At 46.8% G+C, this 26,213-nt stretch overlaps 1 protein-coding gene across 1 annotated transcript in view; it reads left to right on the top strand.

The window, feature by feature from the left end:
* The window catches only part of pde3a (phosphodiesterase 3A, cGMP-inhibited), a 548,293-nt gene that overhangs the window by 504,290 nt on the left and 17,790 nt on the right, over window positions 1-26,213 (top strand). The window contains exons 12-15 of the mRNA XM_086010030.1: window positions 9,553-9,752; window positions 14,788-14,991; window positions 21,610-21,771; window positions 23,237-23,486. Of these exons, the coding sequence (XP_085866156.1) occupies window positions 9,553-9,752; window positions 14,788-14,991; window positions 21,610-21,771; window positions 23,237-23,486 (816 nt within the window). The remainder of the gene's footprint in view (window positions 1-9,552; window positions 9,753-14,787; window positions 14,992-21,609; window positions 21,772-23,236; window positions 23,487-26,213) is intronic.

Here is a 26,213-nt window from a genome sequence, read left to right as displayed (position 1 = left end):
TTCTATGTTTCTTCACTCTTCTAAATAACCTTGTACAACTTATCAATCAGCCTACCCTTATCATTCCAATAATTCAGCTAATTACCTAGATCGTTTCCTTAGCTTTAGCTCAAATTCTTAGGGCTCGAATTTCCAAGCCCCGTGGAGGCGGGTTTGGAGGCGGGAGTGGGGGGGAAAATGCAGAATCGGGGGGCTCGAATCTCACTGGCACAGAAAGCAGAATCGCCGCGAGCTGTCAAAAGTTGCAGCATTCTGCTTTCTGTTCTGGAGAGATTTCTAACTGAGTCTGTGGAAAAGGACTCAAGTTAGAAGTCAGATTGTCAGTGTTTGATAGCTTCACAGAGCTGTCAAACGCTGATATTTCATCTGTCAAAAGCTCTTGACAGATGAAATGTCAATCCCTGACGTCACCTGTAACCGGGTGTCCCTTAATTGGCCTGCTGAGCCCGCTGGGCGGGCTCAACAAGGTCAATCAAGGGAAAATCATGTGGGTTGGCCACAAATCGATGGAGACTAGACTACAACCCAAAAAGTGGGAGTCCTGCCTCCATTGACAAAATCCAGCCCTTACTCTGTATCTGTCTCTTCTTCTGACCACTGTCTCATGTCTACCTTTTGCAGAATACCATACACCAAATCAGACTCTAAACTCATTTGACACTACAGGGTGATCTTTATGAATATTTGCTACCTTTTGCTGGTCCAACTGTTTAACTCTTCTGACCCTTTCTCTCTGTGCCAGTGAAGTAGCTGATCTTAATCTAGCTGTCATGGAACGTTCCGGCATTAATGTTCAATCATGCTTGTCCTTCTGGCTCATAAAAATACTGCCCATCACATCTGCCACATTGATCAGTCTGAAGTATTCCAAGCCAACTTTATCTCCACTCATATGTTTGCAAATCCACTACTAAAGCTACTTAACACAATGTTATTGAAAAGAAGCATCAACTGCTGTCTTCCTGCCTCTTTGACAGTTACGTTTTCTGGTCCCTTGCCTGTAACGTCCGTGTGTAATTGAGACACGGACTGCAGAAGTTGGTTATAACAGGTGTTTACTGAATGGAGACAAAACTGGAACTACTATACAAAGTTACTGCACAGGCTTGTATACAGGGGTGGTCACTACTGGTACTGCAGTATACAGGGGCTGCAGAATATAGTTCCTTCTTCAAGGTACATACACTACAATTCCTCCCCTTTTAGCTAAACAGTACATAACATTCGATTAATAATTAAATAACATATTTACAATTACAGTTGCTATATACATTAGCTGAAGTTAATCAATTATAAATTCAGTTTTTGTGGAGGCTTCCTGATTCTGTCCGGATAACGCCTCTTTGGGGTATCAGGTTCTTCTGGCAAAGTTGATTCGGGATCAACGTCGTCGTTTGGTTCGTCTGCTTCCAATATCACCGATTCTGAGGTAGATGCAATTGGTACTTCGGTTTCATCACCAGGTGTATAGGATCGTGGTGTAGATTTGACGTTTTCCAGTGACTCTAGAATCTGGTCAGCATGGCATCTTACAATGCTCTCTCCAACGTCCACGGTATACATTAGAGGTCCTTGCCGTGTACAGATCGTTCCTGGCTGCCATTTCTCTGTGCGGTAGTCCCGGGCCAAAACTGGTTGACCTATCTTAAAACTCCTGGTTGGCCTTTCATTCATATTCTGAAACTGCCTGTTCACCACATCTCTTCTGATGTTTGGCTTAACCAAATCCAAGCGGCATCTTAGTCTTCGATTGAAGAACATCATGGCTGGAGTTTGGTTGGTAACCGCATGTGTCGCATTCCGGTAGGCAAACAAGAAGTTATCCACCTTGTGTTGTAGGGGTATGTCTTCATTACACATTGCCTTGATAGCCTTCTTGAATGTTTGAACGAACCTCTCAGCCAATCCATTGGTGGCTGGATGATATGGGACGGATGTGTAATGCTTAACACCATTGATCTTTAAGAACCTCCGGAACTCTTCAGACACAAACTGTGGTCCATTGTCGGAGCAAATCTGTTCAGGCAGCACATTTCTGGCGAATATGGTTCGTAAGACTGTGATAGTTTTTTTCTGTGGTGGTTGAGGACATTTTTATTACCTCTGGCCACTTTGAATGTACATCCACCGCAATTAAAAACATCGAGTCCATAAATGGACCAGCAAAATCAATGTGTACCCTTTGCCATGGAGATGAGGGCCACTCCCATGGATGTAGAGGGGCTTGTGGTGGGGCGTTTTGGACCTTCTGGCATCCTGTACAGCTCTTGGTCATCTCTTCGATTTCTCTATCGATTCCCGGCCACCACACAAATGCTCTGGCTAAGTTCTTCATTTTTACCCCTCCCAGATGACCCTCATGAAGCTCATTGAGCACTCTATCCTTCAATTTGGGTGGAATTACTACTCTGGATCCACACATCAAGGTTCCTCTGCACACTGACAGCTGTTCTCTTCTCGGCGAGAATGCTGGCAACAGTGGTTCGCCATGTGCTGGCCATCCCTTCACCGTTAAATCATAGACCCTGGAGAGTGTCGGGTCATTTCGTGTTTCCTTTTCTATGTTTGCATTCATCACAGGTACACATTCGACTATGGTCGAGTGGAATATCTCCACAGGATCCACTGCAGGTGCTTCTTCCACCGTCGGCAACGGTAGGCGCGACAATCCATCAGCATTCCCATGCTGTTTAGTTCCTTTGTACTCGATGTCATATTGGTGTGCCCCTAGGAAAAGGGACCACCTCTGTAGCCGTTGTGCTGTCATTATCGGGACGCCCTTCTTAGGGTTGAAAATGGAGACAAGAGGTTGATGATCAGTTAGTAGAGTAAATTTCTGTCCGTGCAGGTAGTGATTGAACTTCTTCACCCCCCGCACCAGGCTGAGGGCCTCTCTGTCAATCTGGGCGTAGTTACGCTCGGCTGCAGTTAACAAGCGTGACGCAAAAGCTATCGGCCTCTCTGAACCATCAAGGGATTTATGTGACAGTACCGCTCCAACGCCGTAGGGAGACGCATCACACGCCAGTCTTATCGGTAGTGATGGGTTGTAGTGAGCCAATACTTCTCTTGAAGTGATCAGGCCTTTACACTTCTGAAAGGCCCGCTTACATTCATCGCTCCATTTCCATGCTACTCCAGTTTGTAGCAGGGCGTTCAGTGGGTGCAGAATTGTGGACAAATTCGGCAAAAACTTATGGTAGTAATTCACCAATCCGAGGAATGACCTCAGTTGCGACATATTTTCAGGCGCTGGAGCCTTAACTACCGCTTCGATTTTGTCAGGGGACTTATGTAACACCTCTTCATCAATCACGTGGCCACAATACGATATTTGTTTCTTAAAAAACTCGCACTTGGGGCGATTGGCTTGTAGCCCATGTTCTCTTAGTCTAGTGAGCACCTGCTCTAGGTTGGCAAGGTTGTTCACTGTCATTTTCACCCGTCACTAGAATGTCGTCCAAGTAACACTGAGTCCCTGGAATCCCTTGCAGGACTTGTTCCATCGCTCTTTGCCATATAGCCGGAGCTGATGCAACTCCGAATACCAGTCGATTATACTGGTAAAGACCTTTGTGAGTGTTTATCGTGAGATATTTCCTAGAGGATTCTTCAACCTCCATCTGCAAATATGCTTGCGCTAGGTCAATTTTTGTAAAACGTTTCCCTCCAGATAGTGAGGCGAAAATATCTTCTATCCTCGGAAGAGGATACTGTACTGTGTGAAGGACTGGGTTCACCGTCACCTTGAAGTCCCCACAGATGCGAACCTTCCTTGGCTCCTCAGACTTATTGTTTAACGTTTTCTTCATGACAGGAACGATGGGTGTCGCCCACTCGCTCCAGTCTACCTTAGTTAACACGCCTGCATTCTCCAGATTCTCCAGCTCTGCCTCGACGGCTGGGCGAATTGCATACGGTACCGATCTTGCTTTGAAAAACTTGGGATTTGCATTCTCTTCTATTTTTATCGAGGCGGTTACGCCTTTAAGAGTTCCCAGTTCTTGTTGAAATACCTCTTTAGCGTTAGCCAAGATTTTTGACAATCGTCCAAGTGTAACGTCGTCATCCTTTTCACCAGCCACCGTCAGTGCCTGAATGGAGTGCCAGTCTAAACTTATCTTTCTGATCCATTCACGTCCCAATAACGGTGGTCCACCATCTTGCAGTATGTACATATACAATTTCTGTATTTCCTTGCCGTTGTATTCGACAGGCACCCTTATTTTCCCTCTGGGGTATACTTTCTGCCCCGTATATGTCTTCAAGACAATGGATGTGTCTTTCAAGGGTATGTGTGAGAATAGCCGCTCGTAGTCTCGTCGATTCATGACGGTCAGGGCTGATCCTGCATCCAATTCCACTTTGACTTGGGACCCTGCTATCGTGAGGGTGACCCAAATGGTTCGGTGATCCTCTTTTGTGATTACGTTGTGTAGTTTGAGACAGCTTAGTCTCTTGTCCCCGGATTCACTATCGCTCTTCTGGTCTTCGGAACTACTGTCCATCATCTTTTGTACTTTCTGTACTTTTCCTTAGTAGCCTTTTTGTTGTCGTTAGTCTTCTTCCCGGACTTGCAAACTCGTGCAATGTGTCCCATCTTTCCGTATTGCCTGCATGTTTTGTCCTTGGGCCAGCAGTCCTTCTGGTCATGGGTTGTTCTGCCGCAGCGATACATTTTTCAAATCCCCGTGTCATTTCATGGGTGCCGTATCCCTGTGGCTTTTGCTGTATTTCCGCAGCTCCCCTTGCTGCTGCTTCGTACGATACTGCCATGCTGAAAGCCTTATCTAGCGTCAGCTCTTTCTCAGAGTAACCTCTTCTGGGTTCCTTCACTCAGGAGTCCACAGACAAATTTGTCCCATAGGGTATCTGCCAGTCCTGCTCCGAACTGGCAGTGCTTTGATAGCTTGCGTAGTTCCGTAAGGTAATCAGCATTGCTCTCATCTTTATGCTGATTTCTCTTGTGGAATTTAAATCTTTCTGCTATCAGCAGCGGTGTAGGATTTAGGTGTTCCTGTAGGATATCAACAATTTCGTTAAAACTCTTCGCCATCGGTTTGACTGGAGTGATCAGGTTCCGCAATAGGCCGTACGTTCTTGCGCCCATTAAGTTTAGTAGTACCGATGCCTTTTTCTCATCGGCTACTTCATTTGCCTTGCAATATACTTCGACTCTTTCCACATACGTGGTCCAGTCTTCTATTGCATTATCGAAGGCAGTGATATTGCAAGTCTTCGGCATCTTGGAGATCTAAGATGGCGCCTCCCACGCTTTGCCTTCTTCCCCGCTGGATTAAGATGGCGCCTCCCGCGCTTTCTGTCTTTTCCGCTGCTGCTAGCGCTGTTGCTGGCGTTTTTATGCCTTGATGGCGATGCCCTATGCTCTTCGCGCATTTCCCCCCCGCGCTGCTGCCAACGCCGCTCTCCGCAGTCCCCGTGGCAAACTGCAGCTCCTCGCGGCTTTCTGCGCTTCTAATTTCTTTTATTTTAATTACTCTTCCCGTTGTCAGAGCAGACCCTATAGGACACTTTCCTCCCTCTTCTCGGGTCTGTATGCTGCCCGGCTTCGTAGCACTGGCCGCGCCCTGTGTGCTCCACCCTCCCTCTCTCTCTCCTCTTCCCGACAACGCTGCTCGGCCCCGTTGAAAAGCCACCCGATCGAGCTCCAGCCCGCCACAGCCCAGGACGGATCAGTGTACTACCTGCCACCAGCCCAATTAGCTGGAACACCATAGACTGGATAACCAAGCCCAGCTCTCGACAGCCTCTCCTGCAAATCTTCGAATTCGATGAATCAGAGGGCGGTTGCCCACGGTCGACGCCCGTTTCTTCTGTTTGTTTTTTTTTTCTTTTTGGATTTCTTCCTTCTGTCCTCGACCTCTAACAACTTTGCTTCAGTGATGGATCCCCGTGAGGTGGTGCAGAACTGTAGGTAAGTTCGGATCTGTTCGTCGCCAGTGTAACGTCCGTGTGTAATTGAGACACGGACTGCAGAAGTTGGTTATAACAGGTGTTTACTGAATGGAGACAAAACTGGAACTACTATACAAAGTTACTGCACAGGCTTGTATACAGGGGTGGTCACTACTGGTACTGCAGTATACAGGGGCTGCAGAATATAGTTCCTTCTTCAAGGTACATACACTACATTGCCAAAGCTATCTCTTGTCATTTCTGTAAATCCTCTGTTTTTTACCCACCTTCTATCCTGAAGGTACAGCTCCTAGCTCTATTGCAAAGGGAGCTGACCTTTTTAGCTCACTCTTCATTTTTAATTCTAATGCTGAAGATCCTGTGAAGAGTTTCCTTCCATGTCTTCACTCTATTTGACCATTATGACCAAAAGCAAGTTTTATCCCCACCAGGTCTGTCAGGTCCTCCAGCCTCTGGGCTTTGATAAGTTTTTGGTTCTGTTGGTAACCCTCTCAAGCTGCGTGCATCTGAGTTGATCCCTGATCTATGATGTATTTTCAATCTCCCTAACTCTCAGTCCACTTTTCCATCTCCTTAGGAATTTGATCAGGTTTACCCTATCCCTACAAATCCTCATTGCCGTTAGATTGGACCTTTCTAAAGATACAGGAACTCTTAATTTATCTATCTCCCCTCAAAATTTCTGGTCTAATCCATGATCATCAGTATTGGTTTGTAGAATAAAAACAAAAAATGCTGGAAATACTCAGCAGGTCAGGCAGCATCCTTGGAGAGAGAAACAGTTAACGTTTCAGGTCGATCACCTTTTGTCAGAACCTTTTTAGAACGGTCACTCTACTGCTGATCTTACTACACACAATTGTAACTCTGCTCTTGAATGCTAAGGTGACTCTTATATCGTTGCCTTGGACATATGCAAAGCCTTTGACAGTTCCAGAGAAGCTACCATCATAAGCTCTGTTCATGACTATATAGACTTTTCTTGAATGTCTCAGCCTGTGCTGCAGTTGATAATTGATGCTGTGGCTCTCCATTAACTGAAGGGTTCCACAGGGCTGTGTCCAGTCTCTCACTCTTCATATCAATTATATCCTCTACTTACCATCAAAGCCTATCCATTCTTTTGCTGAAGATTCCACTCTACATTCATCATGATCCTTTGAACCACATACTCTCAATGCGAAGGCTGAGTCATTCTAACTTGATCTCCATGCCCTTCAGTATGGCAATGAGGTTATTTCATTCTTCAAAGATGCAGTGGGGGGAATTTTTACTTCCCAACGCGCTGGGAGGGGGGCCCGGTAACGTGTGGGAAACCCGGAGGTCTGGGTTTCACCTTCTGCCAATGACAGATTCCCTGCCCGGAAGTCAGCCTGATTGACAGGTTTGGCTTCCAGTCAAGCGGCGAGCACTCCGGCAGAGGCTGCAGGACCAGGTAGGTTTGATCCCCAACCCCAGGGAGTGGGTGATCCCAAGGCGGTTCCAATTCCAAGGGGGTGTCTGATCCCTGACCCGATTTGAGGACGATGGGTTTCAATCCCCGACCCCGGTGGGTGGGTTATAATCCTGGGGGGAAGGGTCTGATGGTGGGGGGAGCTTGGGGGGTGTGGGAAGAAGCACTCCTGCTCCTGGCCCATAAGGAGTGCTCCCCGAGGCTGTCCTCACCTCACTGCAGGTGTTGTGAATCCTGAGGCCCAGGAAACCCGGCCAGCCACAGTTAAACATGCAAAGCAGGTTAAATCAAAGGCTTCCAGCCTCATTAACATATTTAAAATGCCAACCCGCCTCCTGGTTAGCTGCCTGCCCCTTGACCCGCCTCAGCAATACCTGGAAGTTGGCGGGTTGGAGCTGGCTTCCTGACACGCTTCGATTATTTGCCCATTTAACCCCTCATGCACACCCACCCCATGTTAAAATTCCCCCCAGTTTCTACATGTCCCTCACAAGTCTAACCAACAGCTCCCACCTCTTACCTTTGATGGCTCCACCCTTAGGCCTTCTTCATCTTTCAACTTTCTTGGCCTCACTGGGTTATATTTATCACCAGTCACTAATTGAGTAGAAATTGCCAGCACAAGTATAAAATAAGTTTCCCCATCTTCTACTCTCAGTCAATATTCTTGCTAACAATTACTGGAGCAAGCACACCCAAATATCCCCCCCCCCGCCCCCCCCCACCATCCTCAAAATGGAAATCCCAGATCTTCTCAAATGCTAAAATGAGCCCCAAGAAGCTTGTTTTCCTATTTTGTATGAAACATGTCTTTTCCACAACAATTCACCTCTCTAAAGCCCATAACTAAGGTTTGAACACTGCTCCCCGGTCTGGGGAAACTCCTTTGGCACTGTAGTCACACTTTTGGGCAGGATACAAGGAAAGGCTAATTAGATAGGCATTCTTCTTCTCCTGCACCCCTAGTCTCTGATTTCTGTCCATCACAGCCTTTATTCACTTGTTCTATTTTACCAATACCATTGTGATCAATGATCCTCTGAACTTTCTTCCTTTGTAGCTTCTGAGTTGCAGTGCTTCTTTCTGGCATGCTCTGCTACCCCCTTATTGTCCCATTGAAATCAAGACTCACCAACCACACAGTCTCCTCCTTTAACATTCTTTCCTAGGGCCTCAAAACTGTGAAATTTTTTAGCTTCTTAAGTTTCAGCCCCCACCCCCCGACCCCCCCATACAATTTTCAGACGTTAAAAACCCAAAGTTTTCTGTCTCATAATCGCTAATTGTTGATTTACCTCATCCCTTTTACCCTATTCAACCTTGGTCGCATCCTTCACCCTGCTTTCCTATTAAAAAGAAAAGAAACTGAAGTCATTTCGCACAGGATCCTTACAGCCAACAATTTAGAGGAGACTTGTCTTTTCTTCCACCAGTCTGGGCCTGGATTCAAAGCAAGGTCCAAGAGATAAAGGAAATTACTTTTCCTTTGGCCCTCCCAATTTGAAATCTAATCTTTTTGATGCTCTTCAGTTTGTGCATCTTAATGTGGAGAAGAGGAAAGTACTTTTCCAAAGGGGTAGAGAGAAAATCTCCCTCCTTGCTGCCTCTTATATCCCATCTACAGCTTGATGATTATGGCCTGATATTGCAGTGGCTCTGAGATGAGTGATATGTTTATGAAGTAACACTCTGCATAAGATCATGCAGTTTACATTAATGTTCAGATGTTTTTTGTGCATAGAATTTATTTGACTGGACAGTGACTACATTACCTTTTGAATCCCTTCAAAAGATTTTCCAGGATCTGTAATCATTCACAGACTGTTGCCATTAGAAAATTACAGCAGAAATGGAAAGGGTTTTGCATGGGCAGTAAGGAAGAGGCAGCAACAACAAGTTGCATTTATATAGCGCCTTTAACACAGTAAAAACATCCCAAGGTGCTTCACAGGGACGTAATCAGACAAAATTTGGCACCGAGCCACATAGAGAGAAATGAGGACAGGTGACCTAAAGCTTGGTCAGAGAGGCAGGTTTTAAGGAGGAGAGAGAGGCTGAGAGGTTTAGGGAGGGAATTCCAGAGCTTAGAGTTGGTCAGAAAAGTATGGGACGTTCTACTTTTGCAATCTAACATTCAAATTCTTCGTCAAATGTTTGTTTAGATTCAGACAGTGGAATCACTCATGGACACATGGGTTACGCCATATCAAAAACCTACAGTGTGACCGAGGACAGATATGGCTGTGTTATTGCCAATGTTCCTGCCTTGGAGCTGATGGCCCTCTATGTCGCAGCGGCCATGCATGATTATGATCACCCAGGAAGGACCAATGCTTTTCTGGTGGCTACCAGTGCACCACAGGTATGTAATATGCAACTGATGTTTCCATTGTGCCCCTGAGGAGGTGGTCCTTTGTGCCAGGACAGCTTCGCATCTGAAAGCTCGTAGAGTTTGCACCTGTGTTTTGGTGGTGCAGTAGGTAAAATGCTGGCTCTTCGCGGAATGAGAATGCAGGAGCTAAAGGCAGAGGGGTCATTGTCACAAGTATGCAAAGCACACGGATATTCCAGAGAATGCAATGAAGATTTTTCTCCTTTTAAATCACAGGTAAGGGAAACGGGCACCTCCGGGACCTGGGTTCAAATCTTGTCCAGACTCACTGGACGAAAGTCTTCTCTGTGTGTCGGCTGGGAGGGTTTCACTCTCAATCAATGTCCTGTCCCTAATTTGGCACTCATCGGCAATATCACTTATACAGAACTTTTATTCTCAATTATTAAGGAGATGCAACTGAAGATAATACAGTCTGAAATATATGAAGCAACATTTAAGAAAAAAAAAGTTATTTCATTATTTTTCTCCTTCCTTCCCCAGACCAAAGTAGTCATCTCCATTGTTTTAGGATTTGGCTTTGCCCATGCCAGAACAATTATCAGGTTGGAAGCCCCCCCCCCCCCCTAATGCGTGTGTGTCTTGTCATTCCTTGTCTAAAGTGTCAGCCGTGCCTCAGTGGGTAGCACGCTTGCTGTACTGGCCGCGCTAGACGTGCTCCTATCTAGTTATCCAGCAAGTTAAACACTTATTCAAAATAATTCTTCGTGAAGCCGTTTGCTGTTTGAAGCCTTTACTTGAACAATTTTGTGAAACTGTAAACAAAGATAAAGTATGTTTTGTACATAAACTGAGTACTATACATTCGATATTACATAAGATATAACATATTTACAACAGTAGAATAGATTAATTGTATAACTAACTAACATTTGGACTAACTTCTATAACTATCAAATATTAACCTTTTATAAACATAGTGTTATCAAAATACTACTCTGACAACGTTGCTATTATGCTAAGAAACAAAGATACTCACAGATATTGCGCTTGGCCTAACATATGAAATCAGATTACATTGGATTGTGAAACCCTTATGGAATCCTCCATTACTGCCAGGTTCTTCCTGGAATTCTACTTCCTGTGTTACACAGGAAGAAAGGTACGAAGGTCAAATGACCTCTCACAGGAAGAAAGGTACGAAGGTCAAATGACCTCTCACAGGAAGAAAGGAACAAAGGTCAAATGACCTCACACAGGAAGAAAGGAACAAAGGTCAAATGACCTCACACAGGAAGAAAGGAACAAAGGTCAAATGACCTCACACAGGAAGAAAGGAACAAAGGTCAAATGACCTCTGCTTCATACAAACACACTGCTAACACAATAACCACCACCAGAGGATGCTATCTGCACACATAAAATAGTCCATCGGTCCAGAACACTTGCCCTGGAGTCAGAAGGTCGTGGGTTCAAGTCCCACTCCAGAGACTTGAGCACATAATCCAGGCTGACACTCCAGTGCAGTACTGAGGGAGTGCTGCACTGTCGGGGCTGCCGTCTTTTGGATGAGACGTTAAACCGAGGCCCCGTCTGCCCTCTCAGGTGGACGTAAAAGATCCCATGGCACTATTTTGAAGAAAAGCAGGGGAGTTCTCCCCGGTGTCCTGGCCAATATTTATTGCTCAATCAACAACACTAAACCGATTATCTGGTCATTTATTTAATTGCTGTTTGTGGGAGCTTGCTGTGCACAATTTGGCTGCTGCATTTCCTACATTACAACAGTGACTACACTTCAAAAAGTACTTCATTGGCTGTAAAGTGCTTTGGGACGTCCTGAGGTTATGAAAGGTGCTATATAAATGCAAGTTTTTCTTTTAAATAGTTGTGCATTTAGAGCCACTTCTGCCGTGCCCCACATATTCAGTTTGGCAGAGTGCATTGGAAGATTTTGAGCAAAGATTGACCTCCTCAGACAGACAGTGTCTACAAACTGTTGACTCCATATTATTAGAGACTCTGTTTCTATAACTGATGATAAACTAGTGCTGCTAAGTGGATTTCAGCTCAACTTGTAAACACTTCCTTTGTGTGAACATCTCGGCGCTCTCCCAAACCGATCCTGTTACCAGCAGAGTGCCTGATAAGTAAACAATTTAATTCAACGCTTTAATCTGCCAAAATGAGCATATGGGATTTTGCAACTTTAATTATATTTGGACTCAAAGGATTAAGAAATTCATTATGTGTTTAAAGTACAAGCTGAGGTTTGGCTATTGCATTGTTCCCATTTCTGTGTGAAAATTCCACATATTTCAATAGGAAACAGTATGAAACACAAAGTGAAGAATGGAATATGATTATTTGTCAGAACTTGGGAATGTTCAGGACTGGAAAGACCCATGGCGATCCATCTAGCTTGTCTCAATGTCTAGGAAATAACATATTCCATGATACCCTTTATACTCCTCGATCACACTTTTGCCCAGGCACTTATCCAGCTCTTTCTTGAACTTGCCGATATTATCAGATTCCGCTGTCTTCTTCCCTCTCTAACGTAGAGGCTACAGCCTCTTGCTATGGATCCATAATAAACATACTGACGGAAAGGCCCATTGTATAAATCTTCAGTTCCTGACCAATCACAAACACGATTTTCTGGCATGAAACAACACTCAGAGAGCTGAGCAGAGCTGGGAAGGTACAGTGTCAAGCAAAGGCTCCCCATGACAGCCTTGCTTCACATCTGGGAATCAGTGCTTAATAACATTATTTGAACAGTACCAGCACTTACATCCACACTATTCAGTCCTGTCTGCTACAACTACTTGAGAAACATTTCACAGTTCTGCAGTGCAGGAGAGTCTTGAGAAGGTGGTCTCAATGTGGAGTGAAATACTATTCGAAAACTGCACAAGACACCTGATGATATGCTGCAACTTCACCAGCTAATAGGAGCAGTGGTATTTAGTGGTACCATTCCTGCCTCTGAGTTCGAAGGTGCAAGGTTTGAACCCTGCTCCAGACAGTCGCGGCGAGTGGAGACCGGCGCGCCGCCTTTGAATTCTGGGTTGCCATCCAGAGGGATACTTGTGTCCAGTGTGTGTGGGTGGCCTCTCCTCATCATATGGGTTGTGAAAGCCCACAAAACCCTCCCGCCATACAGGACTACCCACCCTATTGGCTGGTATAATAATGGTTATGGCCATGGAAGAGCAGGTCACGGCCTATCAGACTGTTAATCAGCCTGCGAATCCTTACACTACTTCACGCTCCTCTCTGAGGAAAGCGTGTAAAGATACCAACCGCTAACAAGGGTACAGTATAATGATGCCTCCAGTATGGTATCTCTTCAGTTACTGTCTTTCATTAGGTTATTGGTATTTATCCAAATTGGGCAAGATCTGTGCAAAAGCCTCATAAGTGCATAGTTCAGTGGGTGGAACTCTTGCTTCTGAGTCAGAAGGGTTCAGGCCCCATTCCAGAACTTGAGAGCACATCATCTAGGTTGACTCTTCAGTGCAGTACTGAAGGAGTGCTGCACTGTCAGAGTTGTCATTTCTAGGATGTGACGTTAAACTGAGGATCCGTCTGCCTGTTCAGGAGGATGTAAAAGATCCCATGACACGCTTCAGAAAAAGAGGACAGATTTCTACTGCTGTCCTGGCCAACATTTATCCCTCAACCGATGTTATCAAATTAACTTAATTTAATGGGAGCTTGCTATGTGAAAATTTGCTGTTGTGTTTGCTTCATGTAGCAACATTAGCTACAGTTCAAAAGTAAGTAATTGGCTGTGAAACACTTTGGGCCATTCTAAGGATGTGAAACACACCATATAAATGCATATTCTTTCTTTCCCTTCGAACACAACTTGCACTTATAAAATGCCCTTAACGTAGTACAAAATGTCCCAAGGTGCTTCACAGGAATGTTATCAAACAAAATTTGATACCAAGCCAAATAAGAAGATATTAGGACAGGTAACCAAAAGCTTGGTCGAAGATGACTTATGAAGAATGACAACTTGGATAAGATACCAGAGGGCTGCTGGCACGAGTGGAGACTCATATAGCCAAATGTCTATGTGTAAAGGACCTGCACCTTCAGGAAAAAAAGGTGAAAAACAATTGGAAAAATTCCCTGTTCAGGGCTGATATGAGCCTTGACGGCAAGTGTCAGCAGGCTGTTCCATCAGGAGAGCATCATGGGTCAGCCTGATCCTGTTAGCGCACTTTCTAGAAGGGTCACTGGATTTGAATCAGGAGTAGGAACCCTCCCTGAGTTTTGGAGATTAAATGTAATATCTACACAGCTGTGGCTCAATGGTAGCACGCTCGCCTCTATCAGAAAGTTGTAGATTCAACTCTCGCTCCAGAGACTTGAGCAAGGCTGACACTTCAGTGCAGTACTGAGAGAGTGCTGCACTGTTGGAGGTGCTGTCTTTCAGATCAGAAGTTAAAACAAGGCCCCGTTTGCCCTCTATGGTTGACTTGAAAGATCCCACGGCACTATTTGAAGAAGAGTAGGAGAGTTCTCCCAGGGTCCTGACCAACATTTATCCCTCAACCAACACCTAAAACAGATGATCTGGTCATTTATTGTATTGCTGTTTTTGGGACCTTGCTGTGTGCAAATTGACTGCTGCGATTAATACATTACAACAATAATTACATTTCAAAAGTACTTCATTGGTTGTAAAGCATTTTGGAACGTCCTGAGATCGTGAAAGGCACTATATAAATGCAAGCCTTTCTTTTGGTATTAGAAATCAGTTAACTCAACCCTGACCTGGGACCAAACCTGGTACCTTTTCTCAAGTGAGATTTATCAAACGTACAAATGTTGCAAATAGAAAAACCTAAAATTATAAGAAGAGCTCAAAGATATGCTGCTTTTTTTTTTTGCATGTTTTTGTTGCATTTGTTCATTCTAGTACTGTTTAATTTTACGTGCCAGCTTAGATGATGGGCTAAAGTCCTGGCATGGAGCTAAGCTTAACCCGAACCCACAATATACACACACCTGCTCAGTGCCTAACTTCAGTTGTGCTTCATTGCAGGCTGTTCTGTACAATGACCGGTCAGTGTTGGAGAATCACCATGCAGCATCAGCATGGAACCTTTTCATGTCACAGCAGGAGTACAACTTTTTGGTCAATTTGGACCATGTCGAATTCAAGCGATTCCGATTTCTTGTGATTGAGGCCATACTTGCCACAGATCTTAAGAAACACTTTGATTTTCTCGCTGAGTTCAATGCTAAGGTAATCTGGTTAATCTTAGTTCATTAAGTCATAGTTTTCGATAGAATGATACTGACATCCTACAATGAGAATCACTTTTGTTGAGTGCCTTGTTAGTGATAAATCAGTGATCACAAGATAATTACGGATGAGGAAGGCCTTTCTTAGTTCATCCAAAAAGAATCTAAAGTCCCCCATTATAGCATCTAATTGTATCTTAAATAATTTGAGTGTTTTTTGGCTCCACGACTCCATCCATTCATGTCAAATATCTTTTCGAAATCTAGGTACAACATATCATTGGGTTAGTCACAGTCCACTTAAGTTCTTGACTTCCTCAGAGAAGTCAAGAACTTTGGTCAGGCAGGATTTGGTCCTTCTTGTCGACTGCTACTTACTAACTCATTATTGTAAAGATAATCTTTTAAGTTTAATCCTGATAATTGTTTGCATTGTTTTACATGGAATTGAAGCAAGACTGATTGGTCTGTAGTTGCCTGTGTCATTGTTATCAGCCTTTTTGAATACAAATGCCACATTAGTCCCATCCACTCAAATGATACCTAATGATACAGTGTTCACTCCTGAGTGTCTCTCAGCACGCTCTGTCCTTGGGGATTTGTTTCTTTTGAGTCCTTTTAGCCCACCTAGGAGTCCCAGCTCATCGACATTATTTTATTTTGGGTCATCTCTGTTTTGGCATGTCGCTTATGCCTCCCTTAGTGAATGTTTTGGAGGGTGCAAACGTACAGAATTCTTCTGCTTAAGTTTCAGCAGAAGCATGCTGGAACAGCCATGTATAGCCTGAGCTGATGTCTTTAAAAGGTGTTCCACCTGTCCTCTGGAGACTCAAGTGTTGTTGAACAACCTCCCTCAGGCAGTTTTCTTAAGTTTTCCCCTTCTTTCAATGTAGATCTTTTTAAAGTTACACACATGGCTGCTGGTCTTGGGCATTTCTGAATCCCAGATCATGTTGAACTTTATGATTCTGTGTTGATTCAAGGATGCCACAGCTTCCACTTCCTGGACATTTTTGGATTATTCATAACTATCGGGTCAAAATGAGCACTGCTCCTTGTAGCTTCCCTAATGTACGGTCATGCGTTACATTTACCAGCTCGGACTCCAAACCACTTGGTTTTCCCAATTTACACTTGGTTGATTGAAGTTGCCTTTTACAGTAACTTTCCTGTTTTCACCTACCCTTCCAATCTCTTCATAGGGCAAACTGTCTCCCTTTTGTTGTTGGCCTGGTGATCTGCAGCATAACCCTAGTGTTAGATGAGATTAGAGATGTAACAGCTGATGATTTCCTGTTAACTCCGCGGTTGAGTTGGGTTTAGACCCTTTAGTCAAGAGATAGTTGGTGTAGGTTGATATACCTATCAATTCATTCCATGAAAAGCGACGAGTTAAGATAGTAACTATAGGTTTTTATTGGCTAAATAACAAAGCCCACCCTCGTGGGTGATCGGTTCCAGCAAGGAAGAATACTGGCCAAGCAATCACCTTTATACCTGGGCAAGCAGGCGGAGCCATGGGCGGAGTCAGCTGAGGTCAGCCCAGGTATAACAGCGTGCGTGGCAAGAGGTAATCTTGTGTAGTGATAACAGTGTAAACAGTGATAACAACAGTGTAACAATAGTGAACGGTTGTGAACGATAACAGTGGTTTACCACATTCACCCCTTGTTTAAAATTGAGTCCGGCGGGGTGAAGTGTACTACTAGTTCGTGTATGTCAGTCTATCAGGAGGCCTCGTAAGCCTTTCTGATCGGCGCAGCAGCGGCGGCGGTGGTGCAGTATCCGATGTTAATGCTGGTGTCTGCATGGCCGACGGAGGCTCCTGGGGTTCTGGCATGCCGCCTACAGGAGCTGGATTTGGGGGAGTGGTGGGGGGTAACGGTGGTATCTCCGGGGTGCCCGAGGGTGCGAGGTCTCGCAAGGAGACTGTGTCCTCCCGCCCGTCTTGGTATGCCACGTAGGCGTACTGGGGGTTGGCGTGCAGGAGGTTCACCCTCTCGACCAGGGGGTCCGTTTTATGGGTCCTTACGTGCTTCCACAGCAGGACGGGCCCCGGAGAAGTCAGCCATGTTGGTAGCGAGGTTCCCGTAGTCGACTTCCTGGGGAAAATGAACATTTGCTCATGAGGGGTGGCGTTAATGGCAGTACAAAGCAGTGACCGGATGGAATGGAGCGCTGCCGGGAGGACTTCCTGCTAGCGAGAGGTTGGGAGGCCCTTAGACTTTAGGGCTAAGAGGACGGCCTTCCAAACTGTCGCGTTCTCTCTTTCCACCTGGCCGTTCCCCCGGGGGTTGTAGCTGGTGGTCCTGCTCGCCGCAATACCTCTCGCCAGCAGGAACTGGCGAAGTTCCTCGCTCATGAAGGATGAGCCCCGATCGCTATGTATATAGTTCGGGAACCCGAACAAGGCGAAGAGGTCGTTCAGGCATTTGATGACCGTGGTGCTGGTCATGTCTGGGCAGGGGATGGCAAAGGGGAAATGGGAGTACTCGTCAATAATGTTGAGGAAGTACACATTACGGTCAGAGGACGGGAGGGGCCCCTTAAAATCGATGCTCAAGCACTCGAAGGGGCGGGTGGCCTTGATCAGGCTTGCTCTGTCCGGCCTATAGAAATGCGGTTTGCATTCGGCACAGACTTGGCAGTTCCTGGTCATGGTCCTGACCTCCTCGATGGAGTAGGGCAGGTTGCGGGCCTTAATGAAGTGGTAAAGTCTAGTGACCCCGGGGTGGCAGAGGTCGTTGTGGAGGGTCCGCAGTCTATCAACTTGCGCATTGGTGCATGTACCTCGTGATAGAGCATCAGGGGGCTCGTTGAGTTTACCAGGCCGGTACAAGATATCGTACTCGTAGGTGGAGAGCTCGATTCTTCACCTCAAGATCTTGTCGTTCTTGATTTTGCCCCTCAGCTTGTTATTAAGCATAAACGCAACCGAACGCTGGTCGGTGAGGAGGGTAAATCGTTTGCCTGCCAGGTAATGCCTCCAGCGTCATACCGCTTCCACAATTGCCTGGGCCTCCTTCTCGACAGAAGAGTGTCGGATCTCAGGGCCCTGGAGGGTCCTTGAGAAGAAGGCTACAGGTCTCCCCGCCTGGTTTAGGGTTGCAGCTAGGGCGAAGTCGGATGCATCGCTCTCCACTTGGAAAGGGATGGACTCATCCACTGCGTGCATTGTGGCCTTCGCAATGTCTCCTTTTATGAGGGAGAAGGCTGCGCATGCTTCTGGTGTCAGGGGGAAGGAGGTTGACTTCATGAGGGGTCTGGCTTTGTCCGCATAATTGGGCACCCATTGGGCATAGTAAGCGAAGAGCCCCAGGGTTCTCTTCAGTGCCTTTTGACAGTGGGGAAGGGGGAGCTCCATGAGGGGGCGCATTCTTTCGGGGTCGGGGCCGATGACTCCGTTCTCTACTACGCAGCCGAGAATGGCAAGGCGCGAGGTGTTAAATATACATTTCTCCTTATTGTAAGTGAGATTCAGCCGTTGGGCCGTACGGAGGAATTTCTCCAGATTAACATCATGGTCCTGCTGGTCGTGGCCGCAGATGGTGACGTTATCTAGATAAGGAAACGTGGCCTGCAGCGCGTTCTGGTCAACCATCCGGTCCATCTCCCTTTGGAAGACCGAAACCCCGTTGGTGACGCCGAAGGGAACCCTAAGGAAGTGGTAGAGGTGGCCATTCGCCTCGAAGGCGGTATACTGGCGGTCCTCAGGGCGGATAGGGAGTTGGTGATAGGCCGACTTAAGGTCGATGGTGGAGAATACCCGGTAATGTGCAATCTGGTTTACCATATCAGATATGCGGGGAAGGGGGTATGCGTCCAGCTGGGTGTACCGGTTTATGGTTTGACTGTAGTCGATGACCAGGCGATGTTTATTGCCGGTCTTAACGACTACGACCTGGGCACGCCAGGGGCTGGTGCTCCCCTCGATGACGCCCTCTTTCAGGAGTCGCTGCACCTCAGAGCTAATAAAAGCTCTGTCCCCGGCGCTGTACCACCTGCTCTTGGTAGCGACGGGTTTACAGTCGCGGGTGAGGTTAGCGAACAAGGAGGGGGGCGGGACTTTGAGAGTGGAGAGGCCGCAGGTGGTATGCGGCGGGCGGTTTAAAACCTGCTGGTTGTAGACTGTGAGTGGGGGGAGGGGTCCACCGTATGCCAGAGTGACACTTTGGAGGTGGCATTGGAAATCCAGCCCTAGTAGGACGGCAGCGCAGAGCTGGGGCAGGACGAGAAGTTTAAAGTTTTTATATTCCGTGCCCCTAACCGACAGGGTCACCACACAGTAGCCGCTGACGTCAGTTGAATGTGACTTTGACGCCATCGAGATCCGATGGCGCGTTGGCCGGACAGTGAGGGAGTAGTAGCTCACCGTGTCTGGGTGAATAAAACTCTCCGTGCTTCCGCTGTCGAACAGGCAGGTCGTGGCGTGGCCGTTTACTCCGATGTCCATCATGGACTTGGACAGATGATGCGGGAGGGCTTGGTCAAGCGTGACGGAGGCCAGTGTATGGTTGAGTGAGCTGCTGTAGTCTGCAGGTGAGGCGGTGGTTGGGTCTGGAGACAAAATGGCGGCCGAGTGCGGCGAACAAAATGGCGGCGCCCATGACGCGGATCCCCACGAAGTTGGACAAAATGGCGGAGAAGATGGCCGCCCCCACAACTCACATGAGGCACTGCTGGCGTCTGTGGCCTTGATCAAAGATGGCCGCCCCCACAACTCACATGAGGCACTGCTGGCGTCTGTGGCTTTCCCCCTGCAGGCGTTTGCGAAGTGGCCTTTCTTTTTGCAGCCGGAGCAGGTCGCGTTCCTTGCAGGGCAGCGCACCCTTTGATGTCTCGCCTGGCCACAGAAAAAAAAGCTGGCGGCCCGATCGCGGGGCTCCGCTGCCGCAGCAGGTCCCGGGGGTGGCAGTCCCGATCGATTCCGGGACACCGACGCCGTAGTAGGCCCCAGGGGCGGCGGTGCGAGGGGTATTGCGGCCGGGGTCGGGCCCGAGTCCCAGGGTCGCGCAGCACTGTACCTGGAGTACGCCTCGAGGTCCCGATGGGCCACTTCCAGGGAGCGAGCGAGGGCTGCAGCTGTTTTCAAGTCGAGGTCCTTTGATTCTAGCAGTCTTTGCCGTGAGCAGTCGGACTGAAGGCCTTTCACGAAGGCATCGCGGATATTTCCTTCAGCATGTGCAGCCGTTACAGCTTTAAAGTCACAGTCCCTGCCGAGTGTTTGTAGCGCCCGTAAAAATTCATCTACAGACTCTCCTGGCTGTTGCGAGCGGGATCTTAGGAGGTGTCTGGCATACATTGTATTTACTGGGCTCCGGTATTGCTCTTTTAGCAGGTCGAGGGCCTCCTCGTATGTAGCAAGGTCCCGGATGAGTGCAAATACTTTAGGGCTCACCTGGGCGGTCAGAACTCGTAGTTTAGATTCCGAAGGCACGCCGGAGGCTACCAGGTAGGATTCAAAACCGCTCAGCCAGTGATCGAAGTCGAGGGCTGAATTCGCTGCCTGTGGTTTTAGATCCAGGTACGGCGGTCGGAGGGCTCGCAGCCAGGTCGGTTGCTGAGGCTGTTGTAGCTGGCTGTTTGGCTGTGGCTGTTGTAGCTGGCCGTCTGGCTGGTCATTTGGCTGGGGCTGTCCATCCATTTCAAAATTTAGCCAATAAAATTGATATACCTATCAATTCATTCCATGAAAAGCGACGAGTTAAGATAGTAACTATAGGTTTTTATTGGCTAAATAACAAAGCCCACCCTCGTGGGTGATCGGTTCCAGCAAGGAAGAATACTGGCCAAGCAATCACCTTTATACCTGGGCAAGCAGGCGGAGCCATGGGCGGAGTCAGCTGAGGTCAGCCCAGGTATAACAGCGTGCGTGGCAAGAGGTAATCTTGTGTAGTGATAACAGTGTAAACAGTGATAACAACAGTGTAACAATAGTGAACGGTTGTGAACGATAACAGTGGTTTACCACATAGGTAAAGTCTCATTTGTTAGTTACTGAACAGAATCAGTGCACCAGTGACTTTAATGGGGATTATGCATGCAAATATGGCTGGATCAGGATTTCCATTTTAATAGAAATGAAGTGGGAAATAATTTAGAGGAATTCCATTGTGCAATGTATTAATGAAAATCATATACTATTTTATATTCAAATCAGCTTTAATAGAGATTTATATATATGGCACTTAATTTAAGTTAATATTGCTATCAGTTGCCAGAAAGTGTGTGTCTGTGACACAGAAGACAAAAGGAGTCTGTCTGTTCTCTGTGTGCACTGTACAAGATGTTATTACAGTACATGTTAATGTACAATACATATTGTTAATGTGCAATATAAGTTGGCACGTTATTGCTTATCAAAGCTTTTCAGAGTGACTTACACAGACCTGTAGTGATACACCCTGGCTGACAGAATGTACTGCTTTATTTTTCACAAGTCATTTTCTAAGTACGGCTTAATAACAGAGCCCATTCTTATAGGGAAAGCTCTCTTAACTATTTCCAATGCTTTTTAACGCGAATGCTAAGGCACAACTGATCGCCTCAATTTTAAATGCTGCGTCAACCTGTTGCTGATTCGATTTGTAATTGGATTGCCCTCATATACTGTAAACAGGTGAACGAGGAGGTCGGACCAGGCATTGACTGGGCAAATGAAAACGATCGCTTGCTGGTTTGTCAAATGTGCATTAAGCTCGCTGACATCAATGGGCCAGCCAAATGCAAGGAGCTACATTTAAAATGGACTGAAGGCATCGTTAATGAGTTTTATGAGCAGGTTAGTGATGTGCCGCAAATGAATAAATTGTATTTTTGTTCTATCTATTTTTGTGGCTGCCATCAGTCAGAAAGAAGGCATAGGGTCTTTTACTTTGAAGATCAGTAGAGTACAAACACATTGTAGGGCATGTTCTCGTGGGCAGGCCTAGCACTCACTGGCTGAGATATCACAGGCCCGCAGCATCTGATTTGCTACCCGTTAATTTAAATGGCTGGACAAGCTTGGCCTGCTGACCATCAATTACCACCAGTGCTCCCGGTGAGCACCACTCCTGCTGGGGGCGCTTGATCGGGGAATCATGCCCTAAAAAGATGTTAGCGGTTCACTTGATATACACACATTTGAAAGACATTCCTATGTACTCCAACTTTCCATAATAAAATCATGCATAAAGTTTCTGAGGTAGGCCTTTTTTTATACACAATACTGGTCAGTCGTAAGATAGAAAATGTAAAGAGGCAAGTCTCTGCCCCACTACATTGCCCAGGGGTTTCCTATACTGGCCTCACTTGGTGTGTCACTTGGTGGGGAACTTGGAGGTGATGATGTTCCCATGAAGCTGCAGCCCTTGTACTGGCCTTGCGCCTACAGTAGGCACAGGCACGGCATTGATATGCAGATGAAGTGAGAAGGGGGCGTTCCCGAATCTCCTGCCTCATTCTGCTCCTCGTTCACTTGTGGGGCACCCAAACAGAGGGGTTCTCCAAAAAAACCTGGCAGTGGGCCTTGCCCAGGATAGCGAAGGTGGGAGTCTGCCAGAAATTAAGATTATTTCCTTCGGTCATCTTTTTGCAGGTGGATCTTAGGGTTTCAGTGTTTCTGGCTGCTGGATCCCAGCAGCAGCCCAAAGTCCAGCTGTTTCCCAGTGTTAGGTTCTACCAGGAGCTGAGAAGGTGCTCAGGCCTTGATCATGCCCCAGACTGGGAATATTGACTGCACGGCTCACTCTGCATACACAGAAACCCTCAAGTATGCCAGTCCGGCACCGGGCAGAGCATCCAAGAGGAAAACCGACCCTATATTGTTTCACATAGAATTTATTGCCCATCCCCAGTTGCCCTTGAGAAGGTGGTGGTGAGCCGCCTTCTTGAACTGCTGCAGTCCGTGTGGTGAAGGTACTCTCACAGTGCTGTTAAGTAGGGAGTTCCAGGATTTTGACTCCGCACCAATGAAGGATCGGCGATATATGTCCAAGTTGGGATGGTGTGCCACTTGGTGGGGAACTTGGAGGTGATGATGTTCCCATGAAGCTGCAGCCCTTGTCCTACTAGGTGGTGGAGGTTGCAAAGTGCTGTCAAAGACGCTTTGGCGAGTTGCTGCAGTGCATCCTGTAGTTGGTACACACTGCAGCCATATCCAGAAATTGTGCTGATGTCTCCTAAGGGAGGAAGAGAGAGAAAATGGGAAGAACTGGGGGTAAAATCACTATAGCGTCCCTAACCAATTTTACTTTGATGTGCAGGGTGATGAGGAGTCGAGTCTCGGGCTTCCCATCAGTCCATTTATGGACCGCTCAGCCCCTCAGCTGGCCAAGCTTCAGGAATCCTTCATCACACACATTGTGGGGCCACTGTGTAACTCCTATGACTCAGCAGGGTTAATACCAGGTAGATGGGTGGAGGATAATGACGAAGAGGACGAGGAGGAGGAAGAGGAGGAGGAGGCAGAAACAACAGAAGAGGAAGGTACAGAAACATTGGAAACAACGACAAGTGAGTTTTGTTTTTTATTCAAAGAAACTTCAAAAGAAATTCAAGTTGTTTCAAATGGCTGGCTATATTAGAGGCAATACATTGCCTATTGATAATCATGTGGTAATTAATGGTCAAATCTTCAAATGGAGAGAGAAGTGAGGAGTGCTTAATTCATGTGATTATAAACTCTTAATATATGTGTGGATGTTTTGCGACAGTCTCCAGCTGATCTGTGCTGTTGTCACAATATTTATCGACTAATACCTTCAAGCCTTAATGCAGCCTGTCTAATGGGTGCCACGTAGCCAGGGGCACACCTGGTGACTAACCGTTTCAGTGATCCTGAATGATCGCATTTTGGCCAAGGCTGTCCAACACAGGTGCAAGCTGTGGATCTGCAGATTTGATTTCCTTCCAGGGTCAGTGCTATGAAGTCAGCACTAAAAGCTCCAAGAATGAACAGAGATAGAATTAAGGCAGGTCAGAGAATGAAGAGTCCTGTGGTGCCATATTTCTCACGTGACTCATGTTTCCCTACTGATGAAAACGGTTCAGCAACAGAGCCAATCTGGGCATTAAACAGCACACCGTCTGAAAGGAATTTTTTTGCTCATTATGTCACCATATGAGGTAAATCCCAATACTTTGGGGGAAAAATTGGGTTGGTTTGCGCCTCTTGTTCGCGCCCCCTGAAATTCAGCGGGAGGTTAGCGGCGGCGGTAGCCGGTAGCGTCCTGCGCTGCTGGCGATGATGTTATCACCGTGCACAGCGCCCCGCTTGCGCCCAGGCCGCAAACTTCCCTTGCGCCCCCTGACCTATCGGCGGACGATATGTACGACACAATCAGGGGGCATTTTTGCAGCGACGACGGCGCTGCTTAAAGGGCAGGTGTCGGGCGGCCATTTTTACTTTGGCCGACTGCCAGCACCTGCCCCCCTTTCACTTTTTTATGCGGGGTGCCGGCCGCGATCGCAAGGCCGGGCTGTTTTCACAGCACCCCACTCCCCAGTGGTCTGGCAGGGACCCAGTGCGCGCAGCACTAGGCCCCTCCTTTAATCAGGGGAGAAAGCCTGCAATGACGCGGTGCTACGTGTCACGGCAGCACGTAGCGCTGTGAAATTCAGTAGTAGCACCCCAAGCAGGAGGTGAAGCGCTTTCCAGTAACACCCCACCTCCTGCTTGGGGCGCTACTACTGAATTTCCAGCGGAGGGGGCGCTAACTTTTTTGGGGCACTAATTTTAGCGCCCCGGCGAATTTAGCGCCCCAAATCATTCCCCCTTTATGTGTAAATACATGAAATAATGTGTACATTTAACATGTTTGCAATACTGCAGAAACAGCAAGATCATATCAGACTTCTAGCTGTTGTTTTTTTTAATTATTCGTTCATGAGATGTGGACGTCGCTGGCAAGACCAGCATTTATTGCTCATCCCTAATTGCCCTTGAGAAGGTGGTGGTGAGCTGCCTTCTTGAACCGCTGCAGTCCATGTGGTGAAGGTACTCCCACAGTGCTGTTAAGGGGGGAACTCCAGGATTTTGATCCAGCGACGATGAAGGAACGGCAATATACTTCCAAGTCAGGATGGTGTGTGACTTGGAGGGGAATTTGGAGGTGGTGGTGTTCCCATGCGCCTGCTGCCCTTGTCCTTTTGGTGGTAGAGGTCGCGGGGTTATGGACATTGATCTCTTTGCCTCCATTTGAGAGCAATGCCAACCAAGGTCCTGTAGTCTTCAGTGAACTCATTCGTAAAGCAAATTGTTCCTCTTTACCGTGATGATGTGGTAAGTTAGTTCAGCATTATATACATTAGTGGCAGAATCTTATCTCTGGTTAGTGTACCTTATTTGATAATTCCTCACATTACCTGCTGAAGGACGATCAGAAGGGTCTGGTGGTTTAGTGTGGTGCTGCTGGACACTGAGCACCTCTGGCTGACTGCAATCATACATCTGCATTTTCTGTGGGGTTTTTTTGTTCCCACATCGTTAAGTTGTTTCTTTATAATGTTGCACACCTCATCACCCTGAACCTTAACTGGGCTTTTAGCACTTTTGTGATGAAAGTTGACAACTCTTCCAACCCACAGCAGGTGATCGTATGTCTTCTAGCACTCGGCTTCATTCATACAGTATTGCATTCAAATCAAGAGCTAGAGCTGGCATATGCAGCGGCACAGAACTTGTACTTTGCTGGGTAAAAATAAAGAAAAAGACTTGCATTTGCACAGCACCTTATCATCTCAACGCGCTTTACTTACTCAGAGAGTGGCGAGAATCTGGAACTCGCTACCACATGGAGTAGTTCAGGTGAATAGCATAGATGCATTTAAGGGGAAGGTAGAAAAGCACATTAGGGGGAAACAAATAGATATGTTGATAGGGTGAAATGGACTAAGGTGGGAGGAGGTTCATGCGGAGCATACACACTGGCATTGACCTATTGGGCCGAATGGTCTGTTTCTATGCTACAAAACTCTTATGTAGAATGAATTACTTTGACGTGCAGTGACTATTGTTATGTAGGGGAGATGCGGAAGCCATTTTACCTACCCTTAGATCCCATAAATGAGATGAATGTCCAATCAATTTACATCACCGAGCCCTTTGTCACTTGTATTCATTTCTTCAAGTAGCCGGGAACTCGCGAAGATCAAAGCCTCTCAATGGATTTCCTCCTGCTGCCTCCAGCCTACCAGAAGAGTCAACTGCGCAACACGCTTAGTGAGAAATATTTGATTAGA

The sequence above is a fragment of the Somniosus microcephalus genome, chromosome 17 (assembly GCF_052327205.1).
Source record: "Somniosus microcephalus isolate GS21.2 chromosome 17, FLI_Smic_1.0, whole genome shotgun sequence".
In the NCBI taxonomy this organism is placed as follows: Eukaryota; Metazoa; Chordata; class Chondrichthyes; order Squaliformes; family Somniosidae; genus Somniosus; species Somniosus microcephalus.
The sequence above is the reverse complement of the archived record's forward strand: the minus strand, read 5'-3'. Positions and strand labels throughout refer to the sequence as shown.